The sequence below is a fragment of the Acomys minous genome (assembly GCF_964271855.1).
Source record: "Acomys minous genome assembly, chromosome: 18".
Taxonomy (NCBI): Eukaryota; Metazoa; Chordata; class Mammalia; order Rodentia; family Muridae; genus Acomys; species Acomys minous.
The window spans coordinates 68,419,081-68,435,024 of NC_140501.1; the positions used below are offsets into that span (position 1 = coordinate 68,419,081).

Below are 15,944 nucleotides of genomic sequence, written 5' to 3' on the forward strand. Positions count from 1 at the left end.
ATGGTTTGTGTCTCCAGTAAGACTGCACATAGGGGGTGAGAACGGATGGCCTGACCACCTGTTTCAGGCTCTTAGATCCCATTGCTGTCTGTTTTTAGACAAGATCTGAGGTTCTGGTAGCCTTTTCTCCATGAGATGACCATGTGAGTCTGGTTCTCCACTGGTTCATTTTTGTGCTGGACCAATCTTGCATTCCCGTCACCTCACTTAGCAATGGCATAAAAATCCTTTTTATATGTTGATAGAGTAGGTTTAGTCAATATTTTGTTGTTAAAATTAGTCTTAAGTGATACTGGTCTAAATTTTTATTGTAGTGGCTGTTACTTGGTTTGGGTTTATATTGTTTTATACGATTAGTTGTGAAGTAGTTCCTTCTCTTATACTTCTTAGAAAAGCATATTAATACCTACTACATGTTTTTAAAAGTTACTTAATGTGTCTACGTCTCTATGTGGTATGTGTATGTGTGTGAGGGTGCTCCTGAAGGCCAGCGGAGGCAGAGCTGGAGCTATGGGCAGTTGAGAGCCACCTGAGGTGGGTGCTAGGAACCCAACTTTGGTCCTCTTGGAGAGCGGCCCACTCCCTTAGCCACTAGACCACGTCTCTAGCTGCCTCTGGTTTTATTAGTACTATAGTACTTAAGTGTGTGGGTAGATTTGACTAGATCCTTATCAGTGAAGCCATCTATGCAAACATGGCCATCAGTTTTAGGTCAAAGAGTAAGCAATTTTTGGACATTTGATCATTAGGATATTCATAGGATTGGAATAATTAAGAGGATTTTCATGGGAAAAGTGAAGTCTTTAGAGCCTGTACTCTATCTATAGTAATGTTTAAGAGATATCAGTTTGCAGAAAGAAAAAATAAATTAGCAGAGGAAAGCATTGTTCCTCCTTAGTGTCTTTTGTGCAGAGGCTACATACTGTGAGACTAGAATCCAGAGTAACTTGTCACCAGCTGTGGGATACAGGTCCTTCCCGGAAATAAGGATACATTGTTATCAGAGGAAATAAGGGTTTGAGGGCTAAGGAGATGGCTTGGAGGCTACGAACAGGCACTGCTCTTGCAGAGGACCTGTAGTAAGAGAACACAAGGAATAGGAATAACACAATGGAGAGAATAAACACACACACACACACCACACACACACTACACACACATACACACCACACACACACATACATACACACACCACACACATATACACACATATACACACACACCACACATACATACATACACACACATACATATGCACCACACACATACACACCCCCCCACACACACCACACACACATACACACACCACACACATACACACACCACACACATATACACATACACCACACACACATACACACACATCACACACACACCACACACACATACACACACACACATACACACATCACACACACACCACACACATATACACACATACACACACACCACACACACACACACACACACACACACACTTTAAGGAGAGTCACAGCAGCTCACAGACCGCAGTCTAGGTGGTCCAACAATGGCTGTCTCCTAGTGGAAAGGCCCAGAACCCAGTGGTTGTTGAGTCCATGAGGCTAGATGTCTCAGATCGCTGTTTCAGTCTGGTGCTGGAGTCCCAAGGAATGCCTGGACGGCTGCTGGTCTGCACTGGAGGTCTAAAGAAGCAGGTTCTAATAACCAGCCAAAGACTGCCTCAGTAACAGGACAGGTGAACGTGCCAGCAGGAGTGAGGGCAAGCAGGCAAAAAGCAAAGGCTTCCTTCCTCCGTGCCCTTTCACTTGGACTGCCACCAGAAGGTGTGGCCCAGATTTAGGGTGTGGTTCTTCCCAGTGTGGTGATCCAGTGAAGAACACCCCTGGTAGGCGTGCCCAGCTGCCTGGGTTTCCATAGGTTCTGGATGTGGTCAAGCTGACTCACCAGAATTAGCATCACAGGACCCTTCAACTCCAGCTCCCTCTGCAGGTACCTGTACATAGCAACACGCAGGCACTTCAGACACATGCACATACTTTAAAAAAGAAACGTTGAGTGTGGCTGCACATTATCTATAGTCCCAGCATTTCTGGGTACAAAGGACTCAACTGCTGGGGCTTGCTGGCCACCAGCCTCCCTCCAGAATCAGAGCCCAACACCTTCCTCTGGCCTGTTTGTATCCACACAGACATGCACACCACACACGAAGAACAAATGTCTGGAGAAGTAAAACTCAAAGAAGCCAGAGACTGATTTATACCATTTTATTAAACAAAATATCAAAAAGTCCAAAAGCATAATATTGCTCGGTTTTTGTGTGAAGACTGTATCCCCTGTGGCTTGTCTGATCAACATTCACCACAGCTGCAGAAAGTCAAACTGGATCTTTAGGAGGTATCGCATACGGACCTGGTTGGGGTTATAGACAATAAACTCATTGTAGTTGAGGGTGTAGCCCTCTGGATTGAGAATTCCTGTGTCACTTGCTGGTCCTAAGGGCACTGTGCTCCCATTCCTGCCAAATGGAAGAAAACACACCAACATCAGCATTTTGTCGAGACGTGAAATAGACACAATTCCAAAGAAGTCTTCCAGCGGCCTCGGCCCTGGGTACTTACAGGGTACTGAAGTGGGCAGGGCTGGGCGCCATCTTCCCCAGCCCCTTGGTGCTGTGCTTGCCCTGAAGCTGCTCTTCTGCCTTCGCATTGGCCTCCAGTAGCTCGTTACACTCCCCTAGAGCCACCTGCAAAGCAGAAGACCCCTGAACGCCTGCACCCCTTAAGCCTGCACCCCCGAACGCCTGCCTGGTCCCAGCTGAGAAGTAGGTGACTCTAAAGCCAGCAGCACATCCCCACTTGCATTTTATTCCCTGACTTTAGCAAAAAGAATCTAAGGCAGTGGAAAACCCATTCCAGGTGAATTTCCTGAACCCAAAGTCAGATTTTCTCAGTGAGAAATCCGAGAGTTAACAGTCAACCAGAGATCCCAGCTGTGTCCCCAGCCTCACCTCTGACAGAAGCAGCAGCCCAGTGTTCTTTAGGCGGGAGGCAAAGCAGTAATTGGCACTCTTGGAAGACATGTCAGCGAAGTAGATCCCTTTCCCAAACTGAAATACAACAACAAGGGCTGGAGAGATGGCTCAGAGGATAAGAGCACTGACTGTTCCTCCAGAGGTCCTGAGTTCGATTCCTAGCAACTACATGGTGGCTCACAACCATCTATAATATGATCTGGTGCCCTCTTCTGGCATGCAGGTATAAAGCACTCATATACATTAAATAAATAAATAAATCTTAAAAAAAAACAAAAAACAAAAACAAAATGGAGATCAGCTGTCTAACCCACTATATGAGGAGGTCCTGGTATTGTGGTGCACACCTTTAACCCCTGCACTCAGAGGGCAGGTGCAGGCAGAGCTCTGAGTGTGAGTCCAGCCTGGTCTACATAGCAAATTCCAGACCAGCCAAGGACACCAACAGGAAAAAACAAAACAAAACAAAACAAAAAATAAACAACAACAACAAATTATATGAGGAAGAAGACTCAGTATTGGCCATGAGGTTCTGTTCTCACAAACACAACACAGTTCCTCTCCCACTGTCCTTTCCAAGTCAGTTCAAGAGACAACAAAACAGCCACAGGTTTCTGCCTTCCGGGAAAAGAGACATCTCTTTTAGACTTTTAAGAAGGAGGGCACGGTAGGAAGTGATGTGGTTGTTGGTGGGCTGTTTTAACTCTTTCAGAGAAGTTCCATTTAACCCTAATCTGAGCTGTATTCTTTCCTTTGGGCTCCTAGCGTTCAGTCTCCACTTACCATATAACCCGTGATGGGAGCCTCAGGGGGCGCAACCCGGAGCCCGTGACTCAGGATTCCCACCCAGTTGCTCAGCCTGGAGCCATGCCAGAGCAGCATCCTAAGAAAGAGCCATTAGTCTGCCCTGCAGTCCTGCGAACATCCGTCACAGACACAAAGAACACACACACACACACACACACACACACACACACACACACACATACACACACACACACACACACATACACACACACATACACACACACACACACATACACACACACATACACATACACACACACACACACATACACACACACACACACATACACACATACATACACACACACACATACACACACACACACACACACAACCGCCCCGCCACCCTCCAAGCTCCCTCACTGCACTCCATGCAAGGAAATGAAATGGCTCCTCAGCCCGGAGCCAGACACAGACCTGTTCGGAAGGTCCTCTCTGAAGACCTCTTTCTCCCCTTCCTTCTCTACTTCAAAAACATCCAGCAAGGTCATAGTGTAGTCCTTGTGTGTGGGTGCATGGGTAGACTGTAGGTACTGAGAGATCACCTGTGCAAAAGGATGAAGAACAGCAAATGTGGGCCCCGCAAGAGACTGCAGGACGCGGGGCTTCTGAAGCTGGCAGAACTCTCTGCCCCAAATAGCCTCACGGCGCAGTTAGAAAGAGTTCCACACTCCCAAGTTCCTGCTGAACACAGGGGTGGGAATGCTGGTTTGCCTGGAATAAGCATATGACGATAAACGACTATTTTTATTACTTTGAACTCATGACTTTCATGGTCCAGAGGATGCAAAGCACAGTGCAGGTTTCTATAGTGCTGGTCCAGCGGGTGTTCTGGGCCTTGGCGCTCTGACGTCACCAGTTTAAGGGCGATTTCAATGTCTCCCAATGCCTAAGAAAATGAGATAAAGAACAGTGTGGAGGAACTCAGGAGAAGGGAGTGAGAACCTCCCGGTGCATCCACGGCTCACCTCCAGCAGTTCCACTTTCTCTGACAGTTCTTTCTCTGTCCGGATTACTGGAGGAATAGAGAGTCTAGGACAGAGATGCAACCATAGTTAGCTGTCTGATTTGTGACTAGAAGGCACATGACTAAAAAACAGGTCCTTTGGAAAAGGTATTTGTTTCCTTACTAAAAAGAAAAGGAAAGAGTTGGGCCTGCCAGGTGGTGTATACCTTTAATCTCAGACTTTGGAGGAGGGCTAGGAAGGATCTATGCAAGTTGAGCTCAACACCAGCCTGCTCTACATAGTGAGGTCCAGGACAGCCAGTGCTACATTGAAAGACTTTATCTCAAAAACAAACTAATAAAGATTTCCTATTTGAAAGAGAGAAGAGAGAGAGAGCTATGAAAAGACTCCAAAGCCCAAATATATAAAAGGAGATTAAATGCACATTCTGGGTAGGATAAAGCAAACTACTTAGATTTTCATGTTAGGGACTAGATTTGAAATTCGTTTAGGAGATCCTTTTAAAAATAAGCTACATTGACATCAATAAGGAAGTCTGAATACAATTGAGAAGGGGTGAATCTTTGGACCGCCCAGGGCTATTTTGAGGTTATGGAGTTCACAGACAGCAATAGAAGAAATGGAAGCAATGAAAACCAGAATGAAGGGGCTGGAGAGATGGCTCAGAGGTTAAGAGCACTGACTGCTCTTCCAAAGGTCCTGAGTTCAATTCCCAGCAACCACATGGTGGCTCACAACCATCTATAATGTGATCTAATGCCCTCCTCTGGCCTTTGAGCACTGTATACACAATAAATAAAATCTTTAAAAAAAAAAAAAAAAAGAAAGAAAAGAAAAGAAAACCAGAATGAAGAATGAACAGAGCCAGGATAAAGCTCAGAAGGAAAGTGCTTGGGTCCAATCCCCGCGATCACACACGTCTTCTCGCATACGCACACACATGTCCTCTTAAAGGACAGATGGTGGTGGGATTTGCAAGGTGTTGTACTTAGTGGTTAGGTCTATTCTCTATATTTTTGGCATTTTTTTTCCATTTTGTGGGAGCAGAGGGGTCCATTCTCTCTTGACTTGGTAACTTTCACTTGGTCAAGAATATGGTTCTAATAAAGTTGGGAAACTATGTCCCATATGTCTTTTATTTTTAAAATGATCTTGAGGGTCAAGGCTGGCCTCAGATTCACTAGGTAGCCAAGGCTACCCCCTCTCTCTGCCTCCTGGGTGCTGAATTCCCACATACTAACCTAACTACAAATAATACTGGCTCCTGTTTCCTTAGGAATAAAAGATTAAAGGGACCACAGCTGTTGCAGTTGCTTAAGGAATCCGGGTGAGTAGGACAAGAAACAGCATGACCTTACCCAAAGTCATGTGGGATCCTGGTGTAGAACTCATTGCATGCTTCGAGAAGAGCTCGCCCATGCTGGCCAGCACGAATGCAATCCTCAATCTTCTTGAGAGACTGGTAACCAGCCTTGATTTGTGCCACTGTCAGCTTTCCTGGAAGCCCAGTCAGAGATCAGACGTTACTATGGATATGCCCAATAACAGCTCCATCTCCAGAATACTATCATCTTCTCAGCCCCTGTTTCAGACCCTGCTGGCTTCACCCAGGCCGTTCAGTAACCCTTAAACAGCATCTCACGAGTGCCTACTAAGGACACCAGGAAGCACGAAGGGCGGCAGAACAGAAGCTCCCGTCCTACCAAGAGGGGCTTTCTTGGTGTCATACTTCATTTCAATCATCATCTCTTCCATGGTCTGTACGTTACAGATCAGCTTCAGCAGCTCCTGGACCCGAAGATCCAGCTGGGACTCTGGCTTCAAAGTTTCCTCTTGTTTCGTTTTGTTTTCATCCTGTGGAAAAATAAGCACAACTTCTAACATCTGAACCGATGTGGTTGAGGCCCTGTAGGGAAAGGTTCTCCTGGGATCCTCAGTATGTTTGAATGCTGGAATGTTTCTATTAGCAATCTAGTTAGAGAAGCCAATGGGATTCCCACCATGGCCTGGTAGTGCTCTCTCACAGTGAAGCAAGCGCTCAGAGTAAGAACGAAAGGCCCGCCCACCCTTCCTTCCCTCCCCTCCGTCCCTCCCTCCCTTCCTTTCTTCCAACACTGCCTTGAAGTATGTAAGCACAGCTCTTATATCCCAAACCTTCTGATCATATTAATACAAGTTTCCTAATTTTCAGATCTATGAGTTTTTAGGGTGAATCTCAGCAACCTGGAAATCTGTTTGTCCAAATTATTTTTCTTTCTTTCTGTGCTCGTCAGTTTAGAACCCAGCCTCCCACATGTTGGGCAAACACTCTACGCCGACCCTGTACTTTCATCCTTGATCTCTTCATGGGGCTGCAGAAGTGAAGTCAGCTTTAAACAGTCTCTCAGTTTGGTCATTTATATCATCTCTTGGTCTGTAACACTAAAGTTCTGGAAGCGGGGCCTTGGAAATCCGGCAATACCAGGAGACTAGAAAGGCGTATTCTAGCCCTTTGAGATCAGAGAGGAGCGGGGGTTCCCTCTGAGGTGGGAAACAGCAGTGACTCCTAATATCCCGGCCTGCTCTGGTCTTGGGCTGATCTCCATCACCTGGCTAGACTTCCTGGGTTCCCAAGACACTGCAGGTCCGTTACCTGCACACTGGCCGCATAATCCATCTGTAACATGTCATATTTTCCAGGTACCTTCTCGAAGTTCTCACGATCCTCCCAATTGTTTTTAGTTTTGTCAAGGAATCTGTGGAGGCCAAGGTAGTGGGGAAAACATACAAATACAATGAAGGTTCACTGACAGAGGGAGGCACAAAGCAATTTCCTAAAGCAGTTTCTAAACTGTTTGTTTCCCCCTCACAGCTCTGGCACACATCACTGAATCAAGTAAAATTAGGAATAAAGGCTTCCCAGCTTTACCAAAGGGCCCCAAACACAGAACCTGTGGATCTATGAAATAAAAGGTACATAATCAATGCTCTTCCCAGAAAGAAACATGATTCTAGACTCTAGAAAGTCTGTCCTCAAAAATCACAACTTAATCACTGACTGAGGATACAGCTTAGCATCCTAATCACAGGTGTCAGAGTGGACAGCAATTAACGTTTATGCCAAAGCATCCTCACACGAAACACTTCAACAAGGGAGATCCAGGAAGGTTATGGTTTTAAACTCATTTTTAGCACTTACTTCTTCTGAAATATTTCCTTTGCTTTGTTGAGGTCACCATAACAAGCCACCAAGCTGTGCTGCCCTGTTTTCCCAACTGCAAAATAAATGCCATACCCAGGATGGTCCCTTGCTCTAGACCCGGAGTGAGGCTCTCCAGAGGCAATGAGCCGTCTCTCTAAGGTCTCTCTCACCAGCAGGCAGGCAAAGGGGATGGGAAGGTGGAAGGGTTTAGGCAAGCCACCATACTGATGATACAGGTTACCGCAAGTATCACAGCCAGAAGCAACACCATCAGTCCGATGCAGGGGTCTTCTCAGCCTCCCAAAGCTTCCCAAGGATGATGCCGGCCACCCCCATCCTCAGAAGCCCCACTGGACTCCCCAGCTCTTCCCAGACCCGCTCGCTGCACTGCCTCGGTTTCTGAGCGACAGCACATACGATCCGTCATACAGCCTTTACCTCGGCCCCAGCGCATCCAAACACTGAAGCTCTTCTGGGCATCGTCTTCTAACAGCTGGATGAGATAGTACTTATTGTTGTTGAACTGGAGATTGGTCTGCGACAAGTGGAAGAGTGAGAGCGTAAAAGGAGTTAGTTTTACAACCGGAAGGCACATAAACCAACGATGTTTCCTTGGTTATAGCCATCCAGTCATTGCCAAAACGAAAAGCATAGCATGATGAAAACAAATAGATCCTGAAAGAATAAGGTTATAAACAGAAACTTAGCGTTTCATTCTTGGGAATTAAAGTAGGATCCTGGAAGCTTCCCGAAGCTCGCTAACTAACCCTAACATCCTGCATTAATGGGATCCTCCTGGTAGCTCCCTCCATGGATATTTTCACTCTGCATTATTGTTTGAGACAAAGTCTCGTACTGAACCTGGAGCTCACGGAAAGCCCATGTCTCCGACTGTCTCCGCCTCCCTAGTGCTAGGACCACGAGCATGCGCCACAGCATGCGCCGCGGTACTCAGCCTGGCTTATAATAGTTAGGTAGCAGTGCTACAAAGGAATACTAGCTAGCTGTTAAATGACATTATGTCACATCAATAAACTGAAGTATGTGGCTGCTGAGGTCAGGAAAGTACTTGCTAAACAAACCTAAGACCCCTCCCCCTCCCCCCCCTTCAGTCCCTAAATCCCAAGTAAAAAAACTGAGCATGGCAATGCCGTCTGTAATCCCAGCACTGCGTTGGCAGAGGCAGGTGGATGCCTGTCTCTGAGGCTAGGTTCACTGGTCAGCCAGCCTCACCTGTTAAGTGAGCAGGGAGCACAAGAACTTCTCTCAAGAAAACTAGTCAACGGAACCTAACAAACAACAGCTGAGGTGACTGATCTGCGGCCTCTGCATGAAACAAACATGTGTCCTCACAAGAACACCCACCCACACACATACACATAAAAGTGAATAGAGTATGAGTCATAACCAGGAAAATAAAATAATTAACAGAGCAAATTATCTATTCAAAACAGTGTGTGTGTGTGTGTGTGTGTGTGTGTGTGTGTGTGTGAGAGAGAGAGAGAGAGAGAGAGAGAGAGAGAGAGAGAGAGAGAGAGAGAGAGAGACAGGGAGACAGACAGACAGACAGACAGACTATATAAAAGGAAAGACTGGGGTCTAAAGAGATGGCTCAGAGGTTAAAAGCCATCTGGCTGCTCTTCCAGAGGTCCTAAGTTCAATTCCCAGCAACCACATGGTGGCTCACAAAGGTCTGTAACTCCAGTTCCAGATGATCTGACACTCTCACACAGACACGACACACATTCAGGTAAAACACCAATGCACATAAGATAAAAACAAATCATTGAAAAAAAAAAAAGACTGGCTCTGTGGTGAGGCCTTGCGTGGCAAGCACAAGGACCTGGGTGTGGCTTCTCAAACTGGGAGTGGTGCATACTTGTAATTCTAACACTTAGGAGGCCTCGGCAGCAGGGTCACTGTCAGGCCAGCCTGGCCTACAGAGTGACTGCCAGGCTAGTCAGGGCAGCTCAGCAACACACACACAAAGGTAAGGTGTGGGGATTAAGGTGGAGAGCTGATTCCACAAAGTTGTCTTCTGCCTTCCACACGCACTGGGGTATGCGTACCTCCTCTCATTACACATACAGAACAATAATACTTTAAGTTAAAAAAAATAATTTTCAAAAATTCTGATAACCTGAGCTAGCAAAGGGCTCGATGGATAAAAGGCACTTTTCCCCAAGTCTAGTGACCTGCATTAAATCAGAGGGAACTTGGCAGTAGAAGACAGTAGAAGGACAGAATTGACTCTTTTCTGTTTGTTTGCTTGTCTGTTTTTCAAGCCAGGGTCTCACTACGTAGCCCTGGCTGTCCTGGAACTCACTCTGTAGTGGCTGACCTCGAACTCACAGAGATCTGACTGTCTCTATCTCCCAAGTGCTGGGGTTAACAGCATGCATCACTACATTAGAGTGAAAACAACTGACTTTTTCTTTCTTTGTTTTGTTTTTTGAGACAGGGTTTCTCTGTGTAGCCTTGGCTGTCCTGGACTCATTTTGTACTCCAGGCTGGCCTCGAACTCACAGTGATCCACCTGCCTCTGCCTCCCAAGTGCTGGGATTAAAGGCGTGCACCACCACCACCCGGCCTGAGAACTGACTTTTTCAAGTTGTCCTCTGTCCTCCACATATACATATAGATAGATACAAATTAACTAAATAAATATAACTTGAAAAACTAAGAAAGAAGACATTGTCACAATTAGCATGGTTTGTCCTTACTTGATTTAGCATGACATCATAGAGATCACCTCCTTCACAATACACATGAGCCTGGGAAGAGAGGAAACAAACTGCATCAGTGTACTCAGTCTTAGGAGAGAAGCGAGACTTTCTTTCTTTGTTTGTTTGTTTGTTTTAATGCTCTAAGGGGTATTCTCTAGCACATCCAACATCTGTCTTTCGGAGGGAGAATTGGAAATGTATATTGTATACACAGCCTATTTTTAATATAATTAAAATATATTACCTTCTTCTAATTACAGAGGTCTCACCTCACAGATTCTAACTCAAAAGAAACCTGCTTATAAGTAGGCTTGCTTCTAGATCTTTCCAGTCTTTTCCCCCCCTTCATCAGTAGTTCATGCCCTTGCATGGCAGTTTATCATCAACACTACAACTGTTAACTGGGTGGTAGGGGCACGTGCCTTTAATCCCAGCATGCAGGAGGCAGAGGCAGGTGGAGCTCTGAGTTTGAGGCCAGCCTGCTCTACAGAGGGAGTTTCAGGACAGCCAGGGTCTCAAAAACAAAACAAAACAAAAGAAATGAACAGATAAAACCCCACACTGTCCTCCCTTAACAATCACAATATTTCCTGGGTGAAAAAGGAAATAAACTTTGGACAGCTGATGGCCACTCCTAGAGTAATTAGGTTAATATTCTATGAATTTCTTTAAGTATTTGGAAAATAAATGTATTTGTTTTTTATTTTACATGTGAGTATTTTGCCTGTATATGTGTCTGTGTGTCACGTGCTCGCCTGGTAGCTGCAGAGGTCAGGAGAGGGTATCAGATCTCCTCGACATGGAGTCACAGATGGTTGTGAGCTGCCACGTGGGTGCTGGGAATCAAACCCAGGTCCTCTTGAAGAGCAACAAATGCTCTTAACCACTGGGCCATCTCTCCAGGCTCAATAGTTTGCTCATTTGAAACCTCACCACCCCTATTTCTCAACTCTGGAGGAAAGTAGTCACTAGGAATATTTTAGAAAGCATACTTAAACCGAGCACCAGCAACATTCAAGACAGGAATCATGACACAGAAGAACTCCGCTTTCTGTTCCTGACGCCTTTACCTTTCCCACCTTGGCTGTACACTCTGGGTCCACAGGAGCTTTGCCCTTTAACAGCAAGGCCTTCACGGAGTCTGAGGGAACACAAGTATGCACCGTTGTCACTTACCCGGCAATCAAAAGAGCAGACTTGGCCAGAAAGCTGCCATAACTCACTCTGCCCTTGCTGAGCAAGCCAGCCCCCTTGCCTAGGTCCTAACCCATCTCAAACCTATGATAATACGGATTCAACAGAGCAGACCAGTACTGCAGAATGCCCAGGGGATAGAGAAATTAGTTATATGCCCTCCCCCACCCCACCCCCCAGCCCCAGCGGGAAGGGACAAATCTCATCCCGCTCCTTCAGAGACCCTCGAGCTGGCTGTGCCCTCCCCGGCCACTGCTGCGCTTGCCGTTTGTCCCATTTGTCCCGTCTGAGTCCTTTCCTCCAGCCACCGGCCTTTTTCTCTGGCGCATTTTCTTGTCAGGAGGAGAGTCTTCTGTTGCCTTGCTGCCATTATTAACTCCCTTGGCTTCATTTAGCGCTACAGAAGCTAAAGGCAAAAACAGTAAGCAAGAATTAGGACAAAATGAAGATCTAATAGTTAAACAAACTGATGCAAAAATAAAAATAGAGAAAAAAATTAGGGGGATGTTGAAAGGGAGCCCCTCATACCAGAGTGTGGTCTAAGCCTCTGTGCAGCTGAGAACAAGAATTCCAGCACATTCCGTGCTGTGAAAGCTGCCGACACAGAGATTCAGATACTTCTGTGTTAAAATGGCACTGGGCTTACAGACTAAATGCATATGACAACTGGCCTGAGTTCTTCCATCTTATGGGAATCTTAGACAAGCCATGAACACCGTTTACAGCTGAGATCCCATGAGCCCCTGCAACTCTTATGGTCTAGACTCTGACACTGGAATTCTGTCAGATCCACCTCAGGAAATGTGATCTCAGTTAAGGTGAGTTTTTTGTTTGCTTGTTTGTCTTTTGTTTCTTTTCTTGGTTTTCCGAGACAGGGTTTCTGTACACCAGGCCTTGAACTCACAGAGATCCACCTGCTTCTGCCTCCTGAGTGCTGGGATTAAAGGTGTGTGCCACCACGTCCACCAGGCTCTGACAAAAAATTTTTGGAAGAAAGAGCCGGTCGTGGTGGCACACGCCCTTAATCCCAGTACTCCAGAAGGCAGAGGGAGGTGAATCTCCGTGAGTTCAAGGCTAAGCCTGGTCTATAAAAAGCTCCAGGACAGCCAGGGCTATTACACAGAGAAACCCTGTCTGAGAAAACAAACAAACAAACAAAGAAGAAAAGGGGCTGGAGAGAGGGGTCAGTGGTGAGGTGGTTCCCCAACTCCTCCAGAGGAACTGGGTTCAAGTCCCATCTCTCATACGGTAGACTATAAAGGCCAGTACCCCCAGTTCCAGGGGTTCAACACCTCCTTCTGGCCCCCAGGCACACACCTGGTGCACTACACACACACACACACACACACACACACACACACACACACACATACACACACGCGTGCGCGCGCGCGCACAGACAAAAATACACATATAAAGATTAAATAATTTTGAATGAAATAATTTAGGATGTTCTTTTGAACATATATAAATAACTGCCACACCACTCACTACTCTTTAAACAGTCTGAGCAATCCTGCATAAATTCCTGACCATATATTAACAAAACATCCCTACCACATATATACATTTATATATAAAAAGTTAATTAAATTGGGTCTCATAGCCTTTGGTCTTCAATACCTTCCTTCAAACTAGACCAGTTCATCACGGTCTGTAAAGTGCTCTCCAGTCTGCACTGACCGGCTTACAGACAGCATTGCTTCTTGGAGCTTCAGAACCTTGGAGTTCATTGTACCTCGGTTGCCCCCAAAGTAAAACTGAGACCACAGAAATAGTATCTAACTTAGAGAGTACAATAAGAACTTTGTATACAGTCCATAGACAACAATTCTAAGATTCGAATTATACTTTCTGAATTCGGATGTATCTTAAAAAGGTTGACGTTAAACTTGACTCAATAACGAAGATTTTCTTAAACTGAATGACATAAGCTATTAGCAATACTTGGCAGTTATGTTTGCTGTTAGGGGTCCATACGCCTCTCTGGATTGAACTGTAATCATGAAAAAGCGAGCTGCTCCCTCTGACTCCCGGCCGAGCATTCTGCCCTGACAGCGTTCCCACCTCGCCTCCTGCAGCCAGACCTCCTCCGCGGCGGCGCCATAGCGCTTGAGGGTGACGTCGTCATCCCTCACCCGGATGCGCGGGATTTCTTATTCCAGAGCCGGAGCCCGGGCTAGAGCGCATGCAAATAGCGCGCTGTGCCTCATGGGAAACCACCACAACTGTGAAATGCATTCGGCTCTGGAGTCTTATAAAGGTGGCTGCCCGCCCTTCGCCGCTGGGCGGAGGAAGCTCATCATCGGGGCCACGCGCTGAGTGCTCGTCACTCCCCGGCCCCTGGGAAGGTCTGAGACTGGGGCCTCCCGCGGCCCTAACCGGGCCCTCCCCGAGTGGGGAGGTGAGTTCCCAGAGAGCAGGGCTCCACGCGTGGGCAGACTGGGCAGGAGAGGCCCCGAGTGGGCGGATGCCTCCCTCGCCGGAGCTTGGAACAGACTCACGGCCAGCGCAGGGCGAGTTCAATGGCTGAGGTGAGGCACCTCGCGGGCCTCATAACCCAATTCAGACTACTCTCCCCCGCCTTTTTTTTTTTGGGGGGGGGGGTTCTTTAATTTTATTTAATTTAATCGGGCTCAGCACTTTTGAACTGCTACCTTCTACAACAAGAAGCTTCTTTGGCCAGCCTTGACAGCTGCTGCACCAAATCTGTGGATTAAAACATAAATGTTTAGATGGCAGTTTGATAACATGACCATTTAGGAAATGTAATATGCGCCCCCTTGCGTCCGCCATACTGGGTATATTTTAGCCATTTGTCTAGCAAAATAGATGTAGTTCAGACCTTCACGCAGCTTGCAATATATATAGCAATGATTGGTATATATTATATATCGAATAGAGGAGCAGCTTAAGGAATTCCTCACCAAACAAATGAGCATAGCTGAGCTGGGAGGGGACACATGGAGGCACACTAAGAGTAAGGAGAGGCATCTCAGACAGTTGAATAGGACTCAAGGAAGTGAGGCTTTCCTTACCAAGGTTAGAAGATGTGACTTGACTCGCGTGTAGATACCTCAGGTTAATTAATGACAATATCCCATTCTTATCTCTTCCCAGATTCTCCCTACCCTCTATACCCACCCAAATCCATGCCTTCTTCCTCTCTAGAAAACAGCCCCCCCCCCCAAAAAAAGCGCCGGGCATGGTGGCACACGCCTTTAATCCCAGCATTTAGGAGGCAGAGGAGGGTTATCTCTGTGAGTTCGAGGAGGCCAGCCTGCTCAACAGAGGCAATTCCTGGACAGCCAAGGCTGCACAGAGAAACCTTGTCTTGAAAAACTAAAAAACCAACCAACCAACGAACAAAAAAGGCATAAGTGACATGTATACACACCATTGATACACACACATACACACACGCACACTCACACACACATTCATGACTTTAATCCCAGCACTTGGGGAGCAGAGGCAGGAGAATTGCTGTGAGTTCGAGGCCAGCCTGGTCTACAAAAGCAAGTCCAGGACAGCCAAGGCTACACAGAGAAACCCTGTCTCGAAAAACCAAGCCAAACCAAACCAAAACAAAAGAATAAAAAATAAAGAGCACAAGAGACATACACTTAGGCACCAAACCAAATCCCACAAAAACACAAAGTTAGAAACTATAATGTACAGGCAAAAGACTGGTAAAAGGAACAAACAAAACAAAACAACAACAACAACAAAAAACTCCTCCAAAATTACCACTGAATTTATTTTGTGTTGGACATCTACGGCTGGGCATATGGCCTGCCCTCAAATGTGCTTCATTATACCCAATAAGACTCCATTACAGAGCCAGGCGTGGTGCATGGCTTTAATCCTAGCACTCGGGAGGCAGAGGCAGGTGGATTGATGTGAGTTCAAGGCCAGCCTGGTCTACTAAAGCAAGTCTTAAGACAGCCAAGGATACACAGAGAAACCCTGTCTTGAAAAAAAAAAAACAAAATAAAAGTAAATTAATTAATTAAATAAATTTTTAAAAAAAGAAAGAAAGAAGAGACTCCTTT

General features: G+C 46.2%; 1 protein-coding gene across 2 annotated transcripts; it reads right to left on the bottom strand.

Moving 5' to 3' along the window:
- Positions 1–2,231: 2,231 nt before the first annotated feature.
- PARP2 (poly(ADP-ribose) polymerase 2) lies at positions 2,232–14,085 on the bottom strand. 2 transcript variants are annotated; one of them, XM_084768033.1, is made up of 16 exons: positions 13,957–14,085; positions 12,155–12,295; positions 11,775–11,836; positions 10,693–10,743; positions 8,408–8,504; positions 7,967–8,042; positions 7,421–7,523; positions 6,492–6,642; positions 6,147–6,285; positions 4,789–4,852; positions 4,575–4,709; positions 4,238–4,365; positions 3,797–3,896; positions 2,990–3,088; positions 2,601–2,725; positions 2,232–2,497 (listed from the first exon to the last, which is right to left on the bottom strand). In XM_084768033.1, exons 1-16 carry the CDS (start codon positions 14,018–14,020, stop codon positions 2,338–2,340), a joined length of 1,695 nt encoding a protein of 564 aa, XP_084624159.1. In that variant the 5' UTR covers positions 14,021–14,085; the 3' UTR covers positions 2,232–2,337. The 2 variants fall into 2 exon arrangements, with proteins under 2 accessions (XP_084624159.1, XP_084624158.1); XM_084768032.1 differs by having other exon boundaries at positions 11,766–11,836.
- Between the last annotated feature and the right edge of the window lie 1,859 nt (positions 14,086–15,944).

Bases quoted from the DNA above. Each gene is read 5' to 3' on its own strand.
- PARP2 (XM_084768032.1), bottom strand. From the start codon at position 14,020: ATGACGACGTCACCCTCAAGCGCTATGGCGCCGCCGCGGAGGAGGTCT. The intron at 11,837-12,154 runs GCAAGCGCAGCA...GTGTTCCCTCAG, and splicing joins CGGGACAAATGGGACAAACG to ACTCCGTGAAGGCCTTGCTG. The intron at 2,498-2,600 runs GTAAGTACCCAG...TCCATTTGGCAG, and splicing joins CCTGCCCACTTCAGTACCCT to GAATGGGAGCACAGTGCCCT.